This window comes from Cavia porcellus, unplaced genomic scaffold (genome assembly GCF_034190915.1).
Source record: "Cavia porcellus strain 051 isolate PalLab524CR breed Dunkin Hartley unplaced genomic scaffold, mCavPor4.1 scaffold_2, whole genome shotgun sequence".
Taxonomy (NCBI): domain Eukaryota; kingdom Metazoa; phylum Chordata; class Mammalia; order Rodentia; family Caviidae; genus Cavia; species Cavia porcellus.
The window spans coordinates 145,980,238-145,999,004 of NW_026947485.1; the positions used below are offsets into that span (position 1 = coordinate 145,980,238).

The 18,767-nt window shown below is 36.7% G+C and overlaps 1 protein-coding gene across 4 annotated transcripts; it reads left to right on the forward strand.

Annotated features, from left to right (window-relative positions):
* Positions 1 to 324: 324 nt before the first annotated feature.
* Positions 325 to 13,978, forward strand: Nudt12 (nudix hydrolase 12). 4 transcript variants are annotated; one of them, XM_013145527.3, is made up of 7 exons: positions 325 to 447; positions 2,745 to 2,956; positions 3,633 to 4,222; positions 6,695 to 6,862; positions 8,044 to 8,157; positions 10,805 to 11,004; positions 12,002 to 13,978. In XM_013145527.3, exons 2-7 carry the CDS (start codon positions 2,751 to 2,753, stop codon positions 12,110 to 12,112), a joined length of 1,389 nt encoding a protein of 462 aa, XP_013000981.1. In that variant the 5' UTR covers positions 325 to 447; positions 2,745 to 2,750; the 3' UTR covers positions 12,113 to 13,978. The 4 variants fall into 4 exon arrangements, with proteins under 4 accessions (XP_013000981.1, XP_003463588.1, XP_013000980.1 ...); XM_003463540.5 differs by having other exon boundaries at positions 333 to 447; positions 2,749 to 2,956; XM_013145526.3 differs by lacking the exon at positions 325 to 447 and adding an exon at positions 727 to 935.
* Positions 13,979 to 18,767: the final 4,789 nt, after the last annotated feature.

The following is an 18,767-nucleotide window of genomic DNA, read 5'->3' on the forward strand; positions in this document are numbered from 1 at the left end:
TGAGGCGAAACGGTTTTGCAGAAACCTTAACTTACTTAAAGCCACGCACAGAACTGATTGGGCCCACTGCTTATTCCTGGTTTACGTAACACAATAGCATACTTGGAAAATTCAATCGCAGGGGATTGTATTGGCTGAGGGAAGGTTGTGGGGCCAGATCACAATTACTGGAAAACTGAAAATGGTCCCCACAGGCCTACATTCTTTCCCTACTTCGCACTTGCCTCTACACAGCTCTGCCTGGCGCACCATAACCAGCGGACCTACAGCGCCAAAGCCGCCCCCGCTCGGACTATCACAGACTGTGATCTTTAAACTACACCTCCCAAGAAGCCTTGCGAGGACACCCGACATATGCCGGAAGTCACGACGGCTGCATCCGGTGCTGGGGAAAGTGCGGGTGACTTTCCCGCCTGTATCCTGATCGCGGTACTCTAGTCACTTTGGGTTAGTAGCACCCGTGGAGAGTTAGTGGGCCCCACGATCCCCTCAGAGGGCGCTGACCTGCGTCGCGGCCTCGGCCGCTGGGTCCCACGTGGCGCATCCTTGTGCGGGGTTGGCGGGCGCCTTGGCCGGGTCTGTGGGGCTCTCGGGACCTGGCTGGGCCTCCAGCGGAACTGCGGCCGCTTGTGGAGTTTCAGCCCAAGTTTCGAAATGGAGTATTTAAAAAAAAAAAAAAAAAAAAATGCGCTACTCATTATAGTGAGGAAATGAGCCCTAATGCGTTTGACCCTTCGGAGAGCCCGTAGAGGGTGTGCAGTGACGGTGGCATTGGCCGCCCTCTGCTCAGTGGAGTTTGTTTATTGAATAGTGATTTAAGGGACGGAGCATTCTGTGCGGTCCCGTTCTCTCGCATTCCGACCATCTGAGCTTGGGCAAGTTACGGGCCCCAGCTTACTGCGTGTCAGTAAAAGTGGATGTTGGTTTAGTTAAATGTAAGTCCTTTTAAACCTAAGATTGTTTTAATGACCTGTCAGTAGTTCATCCTCTTCTGGGAAAGCAAGTGTAGCGCTTCACTTTGCTTTCAATTCCTTTTTATGGGACCTGTCAGTGATTAGGTAACAGGCAAGGGAGCTAAATGGCAGATCTCCTGTACTTCTCTGAAATGAATAATGCGTTATTTCTAGATGACTTTTCTGTTGGGAAAGTAAAGGGGAAACGTAGTTCTTTTTGTTTTTCTTCTGTTTTTTAAATTTTTCTTCAGAGAATGCTGTGTACATAAGCGTTGCATGGGAGATAGTGAATGACACTGTTTTTTTAGAACACTTTGCAATCACCTGGAGTGACCATGACCAAGAGAGAACTCTGGATAGTGAAATATTGTTAAAAGAAAACCTGTGTGAAGAAATTGTAATACAAGTTTGTGAAAAATAAATTTAAAGACCGCATAGCAGTGCTTCAAAGTAAAGTCATAAAAAGTTACAGCTTTTGTTATTCACACATTTTTAAAGAAACGTAATGAAAGGAATGATAACGCACATCTAGAGTAAATTGAAAGAAACAAAGTTGTTTTTCAATGTAGAGATCACCCTAATTTAATTTGTAAACAGATTTTAAGGATTAAGTTTTTTCCATTTCTGTGTATAGGTTTTAATCTCTTAAGTAACAAACCCAAACAAGAAATATGTACAGATACAAAATAAAGTTATTCATTAGTCCATTTTTGCCCAAATTTTGTTCATACTGCACTACAAAATTGATCAACTAGATTGCTATTTCAAAACCTGAGACCACAAATGTCAAAAATTACGAGTTAATAGCTTTTCATGTTAGTCTAAGTACCTAATTTCTTAGAAATGGTAGAATAGTTAAAATCCCAAATCTTTTCTTAATTTCATAGAATGAAGTACTGCCTTAAAAGGACCACTTTGAAAGGGTCATAAGACAATTGAAACATGAACAATTTTCATACACACAGCTCCCTGTGTGTCCTAGGACATGTAATCTGTGATTACATAACATTTATTAAATGTGGTACAAAAGCTTCTTTTTCTTTTTCCTTTTTCTAAAACACCAGAGTGACAAAGCAGATAGGGTTAATGATTTACAAAGCTCTCAAAACAACACTGACCAACAGAACTATAGGTCAAAAATAGCTGGTCATGCAATTTGTGACAAGGCTAATACTGCTGTGCTGTGAGACAAAGAGTAATTTCAAGAATAGTGCTGAGTCATAGGAAGTATCCATGGGAATAAAACATATCTTGACCTAGCCTGCGTCACACCATGAACAAAAATCAGTACCATATGGATTGCAGAATTAACTGCAAGGTAGAGCAATAAATTATTTTTATGTGAAATTTAGAAAGCAATTAAATATAGGGTCATAATTTCTTTGAGTGCAGGGACCTAAACCTGGAAGCATAGAATCACAGAATACTACAAAAACCCTCTGCTGTTATTTTAATCTGCCCTGCCCTTTCCCTTTCATGTCCCTGCTCCATCATGAAGTCCCCTCTGTTCCAATCTCTGCCTTTGTAGTGTTATTGCTTCTCCCCCCATCTCAAGCCTCTTTTTGTAAAAGCCTTGATGCATTATTTTAATACCCTCCCATGGGCATATAAATTGAATTATAATTCTCAACTGATAACAGTTTTGAAATGAATATTGTGATGACAAGTGACTGTGTGTTTAAGACTATAGTTTTGGAAACTTACTCTAACATCAGTGTTCAAATAACATTTATCCATTGCAAAAAGCAGCTGCAAATGTGGATTTTTTTCCCCCTATTTCCTTTTTTTAAGGAAGACATGTCTTCTGGTAAAGGAAGTCCAAAACAAGAAATGATTTCTGAGTTTCACAGTGCAGCTGCTGAGGGAGATATTGCCAAGATAATAGGAATACTCAGTCATTCTCCAGCGCTTCTCAACGAAACATCTGAAAATGGCTGGACTGCTTTAATGTATGCTGCAAGGAACGGACACCCCGAAGTCGTCCAGTTTCTGCTTGAGAAAGGGTAAACATTTCAGGTTCTGCTGCTTGAAAGGGTTTGTGGTTTAATTTCTATGTTACAGATGACCTTTCAGATTTTACTTCTGTTATTGTTGGGCCAGTAATTAACTCATTGATTGATTTATTGTATAAAATGGAGCATTATTTCTAAGTAAAAACTGTAACTTTTTTTACTGGTCCTGAGAATGAAACCCAGAGTCTCGTGCATGGCAGGCAAGCACTGTACCTCTGAGCTACATCCGTAGCATTACTATTATCGTTGTTACTAAGAAAACCTGTCATACTTAATAGTATGTATGCTGCCAAAGCGAGCACAACCTGTCCTACTTAATAGGAAAGCAAAATTATGGGTAGTCTAATCTTTTTCTACCAGATTAAAAAATACAGACTTTGTTATTGATTACCAAGGACTCTTTGTAAAATTTTGCTGCATGAAACTACTAATTTTTATGAGTAATTACCCAGAAATTGTATCCCCTATCTGACCTTTCCTCACTGTGATTATTGATTCTTTTAATCTTCCCAGTAGTAAACTGTACCAAAATAGGAATGTAATGTATAAAACCAGTAAATGGAGGAAGTATAAAGTGTACCTAGAAATATTATATTGAAATAAATATAGAAGAAAATGTTTAGTTCCAATTTTATTTTTCCTGCCCAATTTTTTCTTCCATCTGTAGGTGTGATAGATCAGTTGTCAATAAATCAAAGCAAACTGCACTGGATATTGCTGTATTTTGGGGTTATAAGCATATAGCTAACTTACTAGCTAATGCTCAAGGTGGGAAGAAGCCTTGGTTCCTAACCAGTGACGTGGAAGAATGTGACAATTATTTTAGCAAAACACTACTGGATCGAAAAAGTGAAAAAAGAAATAATTCTGACTGGCTGCTAGCTAAAGAAAGCCATCCATCCACAGTTTATATCCTTTTCTCAGATTTAAATCCCTTGGTCACTTTAGGTGGCAATAAAGAAAGTTTCCAACAGCCAGAAGTCAGGCTTTGTCGGCTGAGCTACACAGATATAAAGGATTACTTGGCTCATCCTGAGAAGATCACCTTGGTTTTCCTTGGAGTAGAGCTTGAAACGAAAAAACAGTTAAATAATCATGCTGCAGAAGTCCCAAGAGAAGAGGAAGATGGGTTGGTTGCCTGGTTTGCTCTCGGTATAGATCCTGTGGCTGCTGAAGAGTTTAAGCAAAGACATGAAAATTGTTACTTTCTTCATCCTCCCATGCCAGCTCTTCTACAGTTGAAAGAAAGAGAAGCTGGTAAGATAGGAACACTGCTTACTTACTTTGGTAGTAATCTGACTTTTGAGCCGAATTGAACTTACACATATTTATAATTTTCAGAAAGCACATTTTTTCCAGTAAGCAGTAAAATTATGTTGTCTTCATTAGAAACTCTAACATGTTCAGTCAGTTACACTGCTGTCTTGGAGGGTTACAATGTTTTAATCACCCAAGTTAGCTTCCTAAAATTAACTTTAACATATGATGATTTCATTTAATTCTTTAGCCACTGCTAGCACTCAAAACCCTCAACGGTTCTATCTCCTGTTGCTGAGTCTTTTTTATCCCATAGCAAAAACGAGAGTTTTAATCTAAGTGCCATGTAAATGTGGCCACCTGGCCTATGTTTATTGTCTTCATGCACTTTTTAAAGAAAAACCTCACATTAGATACTTTTATAGTATGAATTATAGGAGGGATGACAGTAAGATATGGAAGTCAATTATGAGGGAGTTGGATGTTTTAATAACCCAGGTAAGAAGTTCCAATGGCTTGGATTAGAATGGTGGTGAGGACGGTGCTGAGCTGGAGGCTCTGGATGTAGAACTGGTAGATTCTGATCTATAATTGAGACTTTAGAAGTGAGAGGTAGATGGTGGTAACCTTGACTCAGCACATGTTGAAGTGCCAGTAGTAGACATGGCAAAAATGGGGTACATTTGTGAAATACAAGTGGAGGTAAAAGCCAATGATGCTGATTAAGCAAAGGATATAGTAAAGAAAACAAGAGTGACTGCTAGGCGTTTTTAGTAATTCAGTAATGATACTAATTCTTGATAATAAAAGGCAGTGGATACAGCATGACAGCAGGACAGACCGAGTAAATCAAGAATTTTCTCTCAGATAAATTCAATGTTTGAGAGGCATCTTAGAATCTAGAACTCAGGGAAGAGGGCTGAATAAGGAAACTCACAGCAGCCATCAACCCAGTGGTGTTTAAATCCCAAGAAATTATCGAAATGACTTAGAGCATTGAAAACAAGAAACGACATAATGGAAACTTACAGGCCAGCTATAAGCAGAAGGGCGGGAGAAGGTGACAGTGTAATGTGTCAGCCTAATGTCAGAGGAAACCAAGGCAGCAGAGTATTTCAAGAAGAGGCGGTTAGATGTGCCGATGCGCTTAGGTGTGTGAGTACATTTGGTCTTGTTGAAGAACTGTGTGGTGTGATGAAGCGGCTGGTGAGGGACGTTTGGAACGGCAGTGGCCTGGAAGGAACAGGAGTGAGGAGGTGCGGCGGGGAGGAAGGGTTCTGTCCTTCATCGGCCTCTACTGTCCCATCCTGAGTGGGGCTTCAGAGCCCGCGCACAGCGCCTGCCGTGACGCACTGTGTCCTTACACCTGCGAAAAACCGCTGGCCTTTTTTTGAGGTTTTAAAAATTCTTTTCTGTGAATAGACACAGAGCTTTTCATTTTGGAATTACAAAATTTTACATATATTTTTATGTTTTGAATGTGCATATGGTCACAGTATTTTAAGATGAAAATGATCTTATAAATGAGCTAATTGCTTTATTTTTATTTTTATTTTTTTCTTTTATTAGTAGGAAAACTGAGGGACCTAAACTCACTTGCTGCCTAATCTTACATGGTTAAGATTTTCTGTACCTGTTTCCTCTTGTACAAGATAAGGATAATTACAGTACCTTCTTCTCTCAGGGAATTTCTCTAAACATTAGTAATTTCATATAAGTTCTTTCATGGTAGTTGCACATAGTAAATACTTGAGCATTATTGTTTCCTATTGTAATGCTCCTGAAATAATGTAGATACTCTATGTAAATTACATGTTATTAAAGACAATTGTTTTATCTGTTTTACTTAACATTTTCTCAGTTTAAATGTTGTTTATTATTGTTTTGTTTCAAAATTTATTTTAGTGTCATCATGGACCAACCTGAAGTGACTACCATTCCCTGAGTCTCCTTTCCAGCTTAAGACTATTAGGAACCAATTTTGTAGTATATATTGGTGTTTTGTTTTAGTTATGTTTTTGCAGTACTGGGAGTCTAACCTAGAGCTTCACACATGCTAGCCAAGCACTGTATCACCGACTTACATCCCCAGCACAACTGTAGTATCGTCATTGTAGTCATATTTGTAAATTCACTACATACTACAGTCATGTACAGCCAAGATTTGAAAATCTGTGTTAAAAACCTGAGGCAATAGTGTGCAGGATGGATTATTAGTGTATCTGTCTTATAGGAAAATTATGTTTTATTCAAATTCATGTTAAATCTGATTTTCATTTGCCATCTAAAAGATTAAATCTTTTACTTTAAGCGGAGAATACATCCCCTAAAAACAAGTACTAAAGCCACTGATCACAGGTATTCAGAAAACAGTGTATGTGTTTATCATTTACTTGAGCACATTATACCTACATACTAACTTTTTGTTTTACAAATTATCAGCATGAAACATTTCTGTGCTTTTTTAAAAAGGGGTCGTAGCTCAAGCAAGATCTGTTCTTGCCTGGCACAGTCGATACAAGTTCTGTCCAACCTGTGGAAGCACGACTAAAATTGAAGAAGGTGGCTATAAAAGAGTGTGTTTGAAGCAAGACTGCCCCAGTCTCCATGGTGTTCATAACACATCATATCCCAGAGTCGGTAAGCCTTTTCCCTTCAGCTACCTGGACTCCTGGGGAACGAAATATTTCTAGAGAGAAAAATTTTAAAGGAGCTGAAAGGTTTAACTTTTTATTAAGAACACATTTATTAAAGCTGTATGTATGAAAGTATTATGTACTCTCATGGTTTTTAATCAAAGATATTGGGCATAATTAGTGATCTCTTAACTGTAGGAAATTCAGTATGAGTTTATTGTAGGTGATTTTAACAACCAGCCAGTCTGACTCCTCTTTTGGGGAGATAAGGCCCCCAGCAATGCAGTGCCTGCTTAAAGCATTCCCGGAGCCGTACAGTAGGGAGCTAGACTCAGTAGTACTGCTAGTGTCTGCTTCTTCCCTTCTAATTGCTGCTTTGTGTCTGCTGTGGGTTTGGAAATCTGATAACCTAGGCCTTAAACTGTAAAACACGACAGACTCAGCAGCACCTGAGGAGCTCTCTATGGAGTAAAAGCATAACAGCTTAGTGACATCTGATTTTGTTGTTCAAGAGCTTTTTGCATTTAATTCCTAGTTCTTAATCATGATCTATAAGGAGGACTGACTACATTAATGACTTCTAGAGAGAGGAGCTCTTCTTTTAAATTTTTTAATGACTGTAGCAAAACTAAACATAGAGCCACATGGCCTTTTAAAATTATTTTGCTGGAATGGAAAAGAGAAAATTCTACTGTATTTACTATAAAAATTCAATTTTTTTTCCATGACTCTATCTTGCAGGGCCAGACTTTTTTCTCATTAAAAAATAATACACATACTATACCCTAACTACAGAATAAATGTTGCTAAGATTGTGGGAAGGAAGGGCTGGGGATTTAGCTCAGCGGCATAAGCACCTGTCTTGCGAGCAGGCGGTCATGAGTTCGATCCCTGGTACTGGTAAAAATGAAAAAGACAAAAAAAAAAAAAAAAAAAAAAACTAAGATTGTGGGAAGGAAAGTAAAACCGGTCTTCCTTTAGCTTACTGATAGTGTTCTATGGGATTTCTCTGAAATTTTCCATCACCAGCCACATTACAGCAGAAAGAAACAATTTCTTATAAACAGAAAAGAATCTTGTTCCTAGAGGAAATATACCTTTAATCTCATCCTACTAGACAATGACTTTGCACAATAAGTCTAAATTATTTTTCTTGCCATTCAGGTATCTGATTTCTTTTAACAGATCCAGTAGTAATCATGCAAGTTATTCATCCAGATGGGACCAAATGTCTTTTAGGCAGGCAGAAAAGATTTCCCCCGGGCATGTTTACTTGTCTTGCTGGATTTGTGGAACCTGGTAAGCCTTGTCTGAATACATTTTATAATTTCATTTAACATAATTTTGAAATAAAATTTTCAGGTATAAGTTATAATTATATCTTGAGTTATAATTGCTAATAAATTATCATGTTATAAAACTGAATCATTGTTTAGAATGTTTTTTAAATGTGGTATCATTTTAAAACATGACTTAGCATGATACAATTTTCATATTTTACCAATAACTTCATTTATTAAAAATTCAGTACTTGCTCTTTCGTGCATTGTTTTGGCCAGGGTCCCTAGATGTTTCACACCTTTCTTCTGTGCGTGCTGTAACTGTCACCTTCCGACAGGGCCTTAGTGATGGCTCAGTACGTCCGTTAGCCCCATGCCCTGCGTTCACATTTGGTCTTTTCCCAGTGGCCTGCAGCGTAACCTAATATATACATGTGTCCACTGTCTGTGCTTACTGCTTGCCAGTCCCATAAAGGCAGGATCTTTGGATTCCTCATTTCTGTCTCCCAAACCATAAAACCAGGCATCTCACATGTGTTAGGAACTCAGTGAATATCTGTGGAATAGATGAATGCATACAATGAATTAGTATTTAATTTCAACTTCCAACCTTAATCTATATCACCAGATAGCAAGTGTAAGCCTGTGTGGTATGCGGCTCATTTCTGGAGGTTTTATGTATTTAACTCACTCTTCACACAGCATCAAACAGTAGGCACCATCACAGCAGTTTACACACGAGGCGCTAAGGCCCAGAGAATGCTCAAGACCATTCAAGGCCGGCCACTTTGGCTCCTGAGGCCTTCTTCTCAATTCCTGTGCAGCCTCTCAGAGTTCGTGGTTAGCTTTTAACTGCCGGGCATATGTGAATATTCTGTAATGTAGTCCTCCTTCCTGCTGTGGGCATTTAGTTTGTTTTGAGGTTTTTTCTTACTGCAGATAGTGAGTATTTTATTCTTCTTGCTTGTACTTCCGCACACGCACAAGTGCTGTCTAGGGTATATTCCCAGAGTGGAAAGGCTAGCTCGCTGATGTGAGCATCTCAACCTTTTCTCGATGTCGCTAAATAGCACAAGCAAGTGTTCTTGCCTGTTTACACTCCCACCAGCCTTTCATGAAATGTTCTATTATTCCATTCCCACCCCACGTTAGGATTTTCAGATTCTTTATCATTCTGAGGCATATGAAATACTAAGTTATTGTTTTCATTTTCATTTTTCTGCTGATAGCATATTTTTCAGATTTTCATTATGCATCCAATTTTCTTTATTTTTGAATTCTGCTTATATATTTTGTCTATTTTTGTTTTGATTATTTATCCTTTTTTGTTTTGGACTAAGGGTTTTTGAATATATATGTTAATCTCTTGTTTTTATGCCATTGCACTAGCTTGTGACCTATTTTTGCTATGTAGTAAGACCCAGACTTACAAGCTCCATTCCTGGAGAATGTTCCTAAATCATAGTTGGTCAGCAGTCCCCACAGAGTGAGTCTTCCACACCTTTGACACGTGTTTGCAGCATGTATTCCTTTGCACTTCCCAGCATCCCCTGCACATCCCCACTGCTGTTCCTCTTGCCTCCAGACCTCCTGAGGTCTGAATGGGCACAGCGTCCCGGGCACTATGGCACCGCACGGTAAGCACAGCTGTGACAGTGTCCAGCAGACATGTGAGCTCCTCCGCATTTGTTCGCATCTCCCAGTGTTCCTAAAGCAAGGTCCATTCTATTGGTGTAAGTTTTCAACTTCATTGTTCATAAGTTAGGGACTTACTGAATATTTTGTTTTGGTGAAGGTAAGTTCTTAAGTTTTGTATAGGAAATTTATCAGAATTTGAAATTGGAATCTGCATTTAAAAATATATTTTGCTAGGTAAGGCTATATGTTGCTAAATATTTATAAACTTTCAGATAAATTTGCTTAAATTTTTTTTCCTGTATTCAGATTCTTAATTCTGTGAAAATCAGAAATATAGAGGATATTTATAGGGATTACATTATTTTCTCATGGCTGAATCAACAGTCATTTAGCAGAAAACAACTGCTTAAAAAGAAAAAAATACTTGGGGGCTGGCGATTTAGCTCAGTGGCATAAGCACCTGCCTTGCAAGCAGGCAGTCGTTAGTTCGATCCCCGGACCCGATAAAAAGGAAAAAAGACCAAAAAAAAAAAAAAAAAAAACTGAATTTCATTATATGATTTTTATAAGCTTTTTTAGTCTCCTGTAAAGCTATCTACAGTAACTATTTGACAGTGTAAAAAGAGTTGTAGCTTTTAATAGGGAAAGAGCCAGCCATTTATAAAAGTCATGTAATGATAACTTACAACTGTTTGGTGGTAATGTATAAGTGAGACAGTATATAGAATATTTGTATAATGTTTAGCCGGTAGTACATTGCAAATCATTGTAGATTTTATAATTATTATTTGTAAAATGTACCTGAAAAGTTTGGAACTTTAAGAAACAAAAGTTTTCTTGTTGGCATTTTGATGCCCTATATATAGCTATATCCTTTTAAAAATAATGGTTTTTCGCTTTGTCTTACATTTGTAGTCTTTGAATTGTGTGTTCTTTCCAAAGTGATTCTCAAACGTTTGTACCATTTGAAGCACAAAATGTCCAGGGTATGTTCATCAACAGCTTGTTCTTTTGCCCCATTTGATTAGGGGAGACAATAGAGGATGCTGTTCGGAGAGAAGTAGAAGAGGAGAGTGGAGTCAGAGTGGGCCATGTTCAGTATGTCTCTTGTCAACCATGGCCAATGCCCTCCTCCTTAATGATTGGTTGTTTAGCTGTGGCAGTGTCTACAGAAATTAAAGTTGACAAGAATGAAATAGAGGATGCCCGCTGGTTCACCAGAGAACAGGTAAAGTTCAATTTAATTTCCTTCTTCTATTGATTGTTCCCTGACAGTATTGGTTTGGGCACACAGCAAGGAAGCATATTTTCCGCAGGTTGAATGAAAACCCATAGCCCTCTTGTTATGCATGGATTACGGTGTAACTGATAACTCCATGTGAGGAGAGTATATATATGTTCACTGTTCACTGACGTGTCCCATTTTAACTCATTCTAGTAATGATCGATCCTGTGTCATTTCAAATTTCAGATACCATTCCTTCAAATTAGTGATAGTAGTTTTCAGTGGACTTAAACTACGTAAACATTAGTTCAGAGATAAAAAATAAGAGTATGTTCTTACACTTGTTTTATATTTTAGTTCATAGCATTTAAACAAGAAGCTCTCAAAAAAATCATTTAAAAATACTGAAATCTTTGACGTTTTTATTGAGAAATGTGCCAAAGTCCAAGAGTGTCATAACTGTATACCAAACATCCACTCAAAAGAACTTCTTAAAAGAGCGTTGTGAAGTAATAGAATGGGAGATAAATTACTTTTCTGTATTTTCCATGACCTGAAACATTTATACAGATAACAAATTACATTACATTACAGTAGTGAAGACCTCAAATCCTAACTACCTGCATAAGGTTAATTTTATTTTATATTCAGTCCCAAGAGATAGAAATTAGATTATTGTTTTGGAATTTTAGAAAAGAGAACCCTGTCCCCAAGTAGGCTTTTCTTTGAAATTAAGCATGAAACATGTATTTTGTTTTTTCATGACCTCATTTTCATGAGGAAATATATTTCTGGAGCATCTTAAAACTTAAAACACTAATTCAGGGAAGCAGTTAAAAATGCTATACTAATCTTCTGCACTTTGATTGTGGGTATTGTCACTTTCTATTATTGTTATTCACTGTAAAAGCCATCATGTGTTAGCTGAATTGTATAATCGTGGAAGTAGTGTTCAAACAGCAATGTTGAAACCTTGATGTGTCTTCTTACGTATTTTCAGGTTGTGGATGTTCTAACCAGAGGGAAGCAGCAAGCATTCTTTGTGCCACCAAGCCGAGCTATTGCACATCAGTTAATCAAATACTGGATTGGAATGAACCCCAATCTCTAACTCAAAATACTAGGCTTTGAGTATTATTTCTAAAGCCACTTTTCAGTTGAGATTAGAAATATGTAGTGCTCTTTAGAGTCTCATAACACAAAATATCATGTTGGGCTGTCAAAATATTTCTAAAGTGTTCTCTCCATTAACCATAGAATTCACATTTTTATAAATTTCAACACTGTGTCAGATTTCATTAAATTTGAATGAGACTTTGAGATTTTTTGATTGCACATCACAGTTTTATCTCACAAACCATATTTCTAATAAGAAACATCATGTTGTAGAGAAATATATTCTAGAAATGTGAATAAGCCTAAATTCCGGGTCTCAAATAGGTATTGGTCTGCTCATTAAAATTGTTTATGTAAGAAATGAAACGAAATTTTAAATTGAGTTTATATTGATTTTTAGTCACTTCATTACCATGAAGATCCTTTAAGTTACCAGGATCTGATTTTTCTCATTTTGCTGTTGCAATGTTGCTCCTAGGCTACCTAGCATTGACCAGTGCTGAGAATTTCTTATTCTACTGGTTCTATCAGTGATCTCAAAATGCCCCATTCCGAGGAGGAGAGCTAACATGAGAGCATAGTATACACTGTGTCTGGAACTTGTTTCTTACACCTGAAATTAATGTTTGTTTATATGTTACTTAGGCCCCAAGTTGTTCTTCAGATAAATCAAGATCTGAAACCTGAAATTATGCATTTTGAAAGGAATTATCCTCAAAGGTTAGATATTAAATAAATCCTGGATACATTCACATGTTCAATTAAAAGCAGATTTGTTTCGTTTTGTGATGAAGAATCTATCTGTGTTAACAAAACAAATTAAATAATCATTACCATCAGTACTTAAAATATTTAACATCTGATTTTGACTTTAACACCTTCTAAAAAGACAATAAAATGAGTGCATTTCACAGCTGAATCAGTGAGATTCTAGAGAAAGTAAATTCTGGTACAATAGTTCACAGTTTTGCAGCATAAAAACATTTTATAAGGCTGTTTTGAAATTGTTTTAAAAGATAGTTATATAAAGATACAAATTTATGCAATTAGCTTTTTACTATTGTATGTTAGAATTGAAAGAGACTTTGAGATAATATATGAAATTTGTTGCCTTTATTTATAGTTAGGTAAAAGGAAACCCTGGAAGATACATTTCGTTCATTGGGGAAAATCACACTAATAATTATATCAGCCCGTACCATGTAACCCAGGGCAAGAATCTCTCCCTATCAGTAATAAAAAGCTTTTACCAAAAATGTATGTGGGCTAGATTAAGAAAAAGGTTGAAAAGAAGAATAAATTTAGCTTGCCAAATGTTGCTAAACTTTTAGGTATAATAATTACTTTAGAAAGAAAACTGTTGGATAAAGTCTTTAGTAATGAACAGTTTTTAGTAGTTAATGAATGCTTATTGATAGCAGTTTTAAACTAAATTAAGACTTACACAGAACATTTATAGATATAGTAACTATGTAATTACATGGAAAATAAGATGCCTTGGTTATTATGAAATATAATGATTTAAGGTTCTGTTTTATTCCAAATGGACTTTTAAGGCTTGCAAATTCTAATATTACACTGTAAAATTCCAGGTTTTACTAATGTTAGGGTTGGAAGGTAAAATATAAAGTGTCAACAAATAAAGCTATAAATTTAGTTTCAGATATTTAATCCTGTACTTGAAGAAAATCAGTATCTAAGTAAATTATTCATTTAATAATTGTTACTAAATTGCTAACCTCTAAGAGTTAATAGGTACAAGTAAATAGGAATAACCAATTCAAAAAGTGATAAGTGATAAAGGTGTGTCAGGAATGTATTCTAATGGAAATGAATGTTAAATTAAAATACTTGTTTTCTATTTTGTGTGTTTTGCATTTTTTAATATTTTGATACATTTCTTTTGACTAGTGGAAAAAAACAAATTTTAGTCATTATCCCTTGTTGAGAAGTATGCTGAGTGTTAAAAAAAATGTACAAGCCTTCTTTAAAATTTCCATTGTATGGAATAAAATTTTGACTTGCAGGCTGGGGATTCAGCTTGTTCATAAACTACTTCCCTACAATGCACAAGATCTTAAGTCTGATTTCCAAGATTAGAGAAAAATTGGAATCTTAAATTTCATTCTTTGTGTTAAATGCACACATGCACACATGGACTTTCAGACCCACATAGATAGTAAATAATTTTTAATCTCCAGGTTTACAACTAGTATTACTTACATACCTAGTATTACATGTATTTTTATTAGTCTAATACTGCCTGTCTTGGCATTTTGAAATTGTTGCTCTTTTACCATTCATGGAGAATTAAAAGCAACATGTATTTTATTTTTAAAAAATGAATAATCTCAAAGATTCAGGTAGGGGTTTGAACGAAGATAGAAAAAGACTATCACAGAAGGGAAACCAGGTGATAGAAGAAGGAAGTATAAATTTTTGATCCTAATAAACCAGATTAAACCACATGAGACAGTAGCCGTGGCAACTGATCATGGAAGTGTGCTGCTAATAAGAATTTGTAAAATACTGGGTGAAAGTATTCAGTGAAAAAGATTAGTAATTACTTAGAAATTTCTTCATTGCAAATTTTGTTAGAACTTACAACCAGATATTAGGTTCTGAATAAATATGTAAGAGGTAGGTAGGTAGGTGGTGGGTGTTGAGTCAAATTTTTGTGTTTGGTAAAGGGAGGTTTTCTCTAGTGGGAAAAAAAAAAAAGAAGGTGTAGGACAAAATTCTTTGTGCAAAATTAGTATTTCTGTCTTCAAAAACAAAATCTAGGTCTAGAGGCAAACCAGAAGTTAGGAAGGAAGGCAAAGGAATTTGGTGTTCCAGGTTGCTGAGAGTGATTGGTGAGGGCCAAATGCTTGGGATCTTTGAGGCCACAGGGCTGGGCTGTGCCCTGAGGAGGCAGGGCTGGGCACACGCTGCCAGACACCCACATCTTCAGAAGGTGGGAAGAGCTAACGAGAGCAAAACATACTGAAAATGAGTTTTAATTTTCTTCACTGAACCTTCTTTTCTCCCTAACCAGATACTCAGGTAGACTTCAGAACAGCTTCGAAAAAATTATATTGTTTCAAGCTGTACAATAGATCATTATGTACAATAGATGCTCAAATAACTCAAGCTTCTTAAAGCAGAAATGGTCAAAAGAAGAACCATTTGAATCATAAAAGTGGTATGGGGAAAATAGAAAATCAGTAGCCTGAAATGATTTGGGAAACATTTTTTTCAACTGATAAAGTATTTGGGCTAATGAGCGTATTCCTCACGTTCTTGAAGGATGTCCACATACAACTGTATGTTTGGCAAAAGTAGCACTTTAGTCTTTATACCTTCCAGCATACTATCCTGTCTTTCCTGCAAAGCAGGAAAATTTCTAACACCAGACAATGCATATATTCTTTAGCGACTCCCATTGTAATATGCTTTCCAGAGTAGAAAGGGAGGGAGAGAAGTTAGAAAAAATAAAGCCTTCTGCCAATGGAAGCATTTTTCTTTGTAACTGGAAATCCGATAAACGACAAACCGCAGCACAAAGAATGAGGAAATGTTCTAGGGTTTCCATTCCTGGGCCCAAGGGAACTATACTAAACCAAATCCTTGTCTCATTTCAAGAGATTAAGAACATTCTTGTACCCATTTAACATGTGAGGTGACTTTATGTTTAATAATGAGGAAGTTGCACCCAGGAGTAGAAATTGGAAATGATACCCTTAACCTGCTGTAGAATAAATGGACAAGTGGTAAAGTCTGAAGCTAATTTTTGTTTACTTTTTAACCTGCCCATTGTACACTAGCAAAATTACAGTGTACTGGAGCTGTGATCTGAACATGACAGTAGAGTGCCTTATTAATATTCATTACTGCTCTCAGGTGGCCGTGAGCTGAAATCATCTCTATCAGTAAGAGTAATTTTAAATGCCATTTGTCTAACAGCTTTAGTGCAGGGTTATTTTGCATACTTTTTTGCCAGGCTTACTTGTGTTTATGGAACAAGTTTGAATACTTTAGCACCAAACCGTTTAGGAAATTTGGAGCTCCATAGAAAAAATGCCCTCATGATGTGATGTGTGTAAATTGAAACCTCAGGGGTCTCCTTGGTCATGACCACCATAGTGGGGTTTCAGTAGTAGTAAATAAATGAGCAGCCAGTAGGGATTCCATGTGTTGTGGGATGATAGACATAAGCATATATCTACATGGACCTCAAAACCATTTCCAAAATACATCCTTAATTTACTTCGTAGAGATTGTCACACGTGCCATACCAATCTTTTTCGTAAATTCCCAGTTATTTAATCTGTCTCATGAAGAATAAGTACACTTTTATTTCATTTGGATGATACATCTATAACAAATAGCACTGAAAACAGTATGTATGTTCTCCTTGTTCTGTGTATCTAACATCAGTACTAACAAATTGTACACCTTCAGATGACTACTAGACTTCATTAAGCCTATTCTTTTCAAAGTATTTCTAAAAATTACTTATTAATACCTTTTTACAACAGTCTAAGAAGCAACTCTGGTTAGTTCATTCTGTGAATAAAAGTATTTACACAAACTTTATAGAGATATTGGTAATTATTTCATTTTATCACTTATAAAATATGATTGTTTTTTTTTTTCTTTTTGATACAGGGTCTTACTATGCCATTCAGGCTGGCCTTAAGCTCACTTTGTAGCCCAGGCTGGTCTAGAACTCCCAATAATCCTCCTGCTTTAGCCTCCAGAGTGCTGGGATTATGGGCGTGCACCACCATGCCTAGCTTAAAATATGATTTTTAACCGGCTAGGAGGGAATACTTTTTCAAAGGCACATTGTTTATTAAGAGTTGGTGAGCCAAATATGAAGTATTTCACTCTAAATGGTTTTGCATACAAGAGCTAGCAAAGAAAAATAATCACACTGCATAAACTGAAGCACTCTCAGTCTTGTCAAATTCTTTAGATTTTTCAAGTTTGGTGTTTCATTTGTTACTCTACATATTTTTAGGCAATCAACTCTACTCACTTGATTCCCAAATTTCTATTTCCAGTAATCAACTAAACATCCTGTCTTAGTTACTTTTTACTCCTCGCTGAGACAAAATACCTAAGGACCAAAGTAGGGAAAGGAAAGCTTTATTTCTTACAGTTTTTGGAGGTTTCAGTCCATACTCAGTTGGCTCCAAGGCAGGGTGGCATGGCTGGCCGCAGTACATGGCAGCTGCAAACATTAAGGCAGAAACCTGCAAGAGAGTGAGACACACCTTCTTCCTGCTATTAAGTTACATCCTGAGGCCAGTGTAGCACTCACACCCCCAATCCTAGCGCTAGACAATGGACCAATCACAAATGCACAATGCAAATGCATGAGGCCTGAGGGCCACCACATAAACCATGACACATTCCTATTTAGATGTTCCTGGATCTCCAAATAGTATGCACTTTATCCTCTCTCCTGTGCCCAACATGTAAGTTTGGGTATTCTTCTTGTTGGTTCATCTCTTTATTTCTTACTCATTTGCATCCCATAGCCATAGCCAGTCTCTGGATCTTGTGCCCTATATTTCCAAATACTTCTTGAATTACACTATTTCTTGCCTGATCTCCAATCATTCATAATTCATATTTATTGTCTCTCTCTGTCTCTGTCTCTCTCTCTGTGCCCTTTGTCTCTGTCTCTCCTCTCTGTCTCTTTCTTTGTCTCCATTTCCATTTTTTCTCCCTTTCCATGTCTCTGTCTGTCTCTGTCTCTTTCTCTCTCTCTCTCTCTCTTTTTTTTTTATTTTTTTTTTATCAGTACTGGGGATCAAACTCATGACCATGCGCTTGAGAGGCAGGGGATTATGCCACTGAGCTAAATCCTCAGCCCACTCTCTCCCTTCTTCATACCGTTCACTATTACTAACCTACTTCAAATCACTCACCTGGTTTCTAATTCTGAAATTTGTCTCCTCCCATCCAGATTTATTCCAATCTACTTTTCACACCCTAGTCAAGTATATCTCACTAATAAATGATTTTAGCTTATCTTTACCTTACTTAAAACTTTAAAAGACCCACTCTTTGGATAGAGGGAAAGTTTGATTTCCTTAGTATGCCATTTATCTCTCCAATTTCAGCTCTTAACATTTCCTTTTGTTCCAAATTCTTGTATATGCACCATAATTTATGTTCTTACAGAGAACAGCAGAAGAAACTAAATTGTTATTATGCACTAGTAACATTCACTAAATACAATCTGAATAATTGTGACAAATACTATTAGTATAAATAGAAATAATATTTCATTCATCCTAAGATTCTAACCTGTGTTTTTATTCTATTGCTATGCTTGCAGTACATAATGAGCATATTCATCATGGGCAGTCGGTACATCTCCATGACACATCTTACTCTTTTTTGGTCCACTTCCCCTCCTTTCTCTCTCCTTCCCTCCATCTCTTAGTCCCCTTTCCTTTGCAAAAGATCTGTCTCACTACACTTCTGTATTTCCTTCTATACTTTTTGAGTTAAGAAAATTTTAAATCAGGGCCCGTGCCGCTTATCCCAGTTAATAAATGAACACATAGAATCTAATGAAAACAAAATGACTTTCCCAAGATCAGCATAGGATATGGAAATGGGACTGAAATTTAAGTCTTCTGAGTCAGAAC

Excerpts from the sequence above, each read along its gene's own strand:
- Nudt12 (XM_013145527.3), top strand. The coding sequence starts at position 2,751 with ATGTCTTCTGGTAAAGGAAGTCCAAAACAAGAAATGATTTCTGAGTTT. Across the intron at positions 4,223-6,694 it reads GTTGAAAGAAAGAGAAGCTG|GGGTCGTAGCTCAAGCAAGA; the intron begins GTAAGATAGGAA and ends TTTTTTAAAAAG. Across the intron at positions 8,158-10,804 it reads TGCTGGATTTGTGGAACCTG|GGGAGACAATAGAGGATGCT; the intron begins GTAAGCCTTGTC and ends CCATTTGATTAG.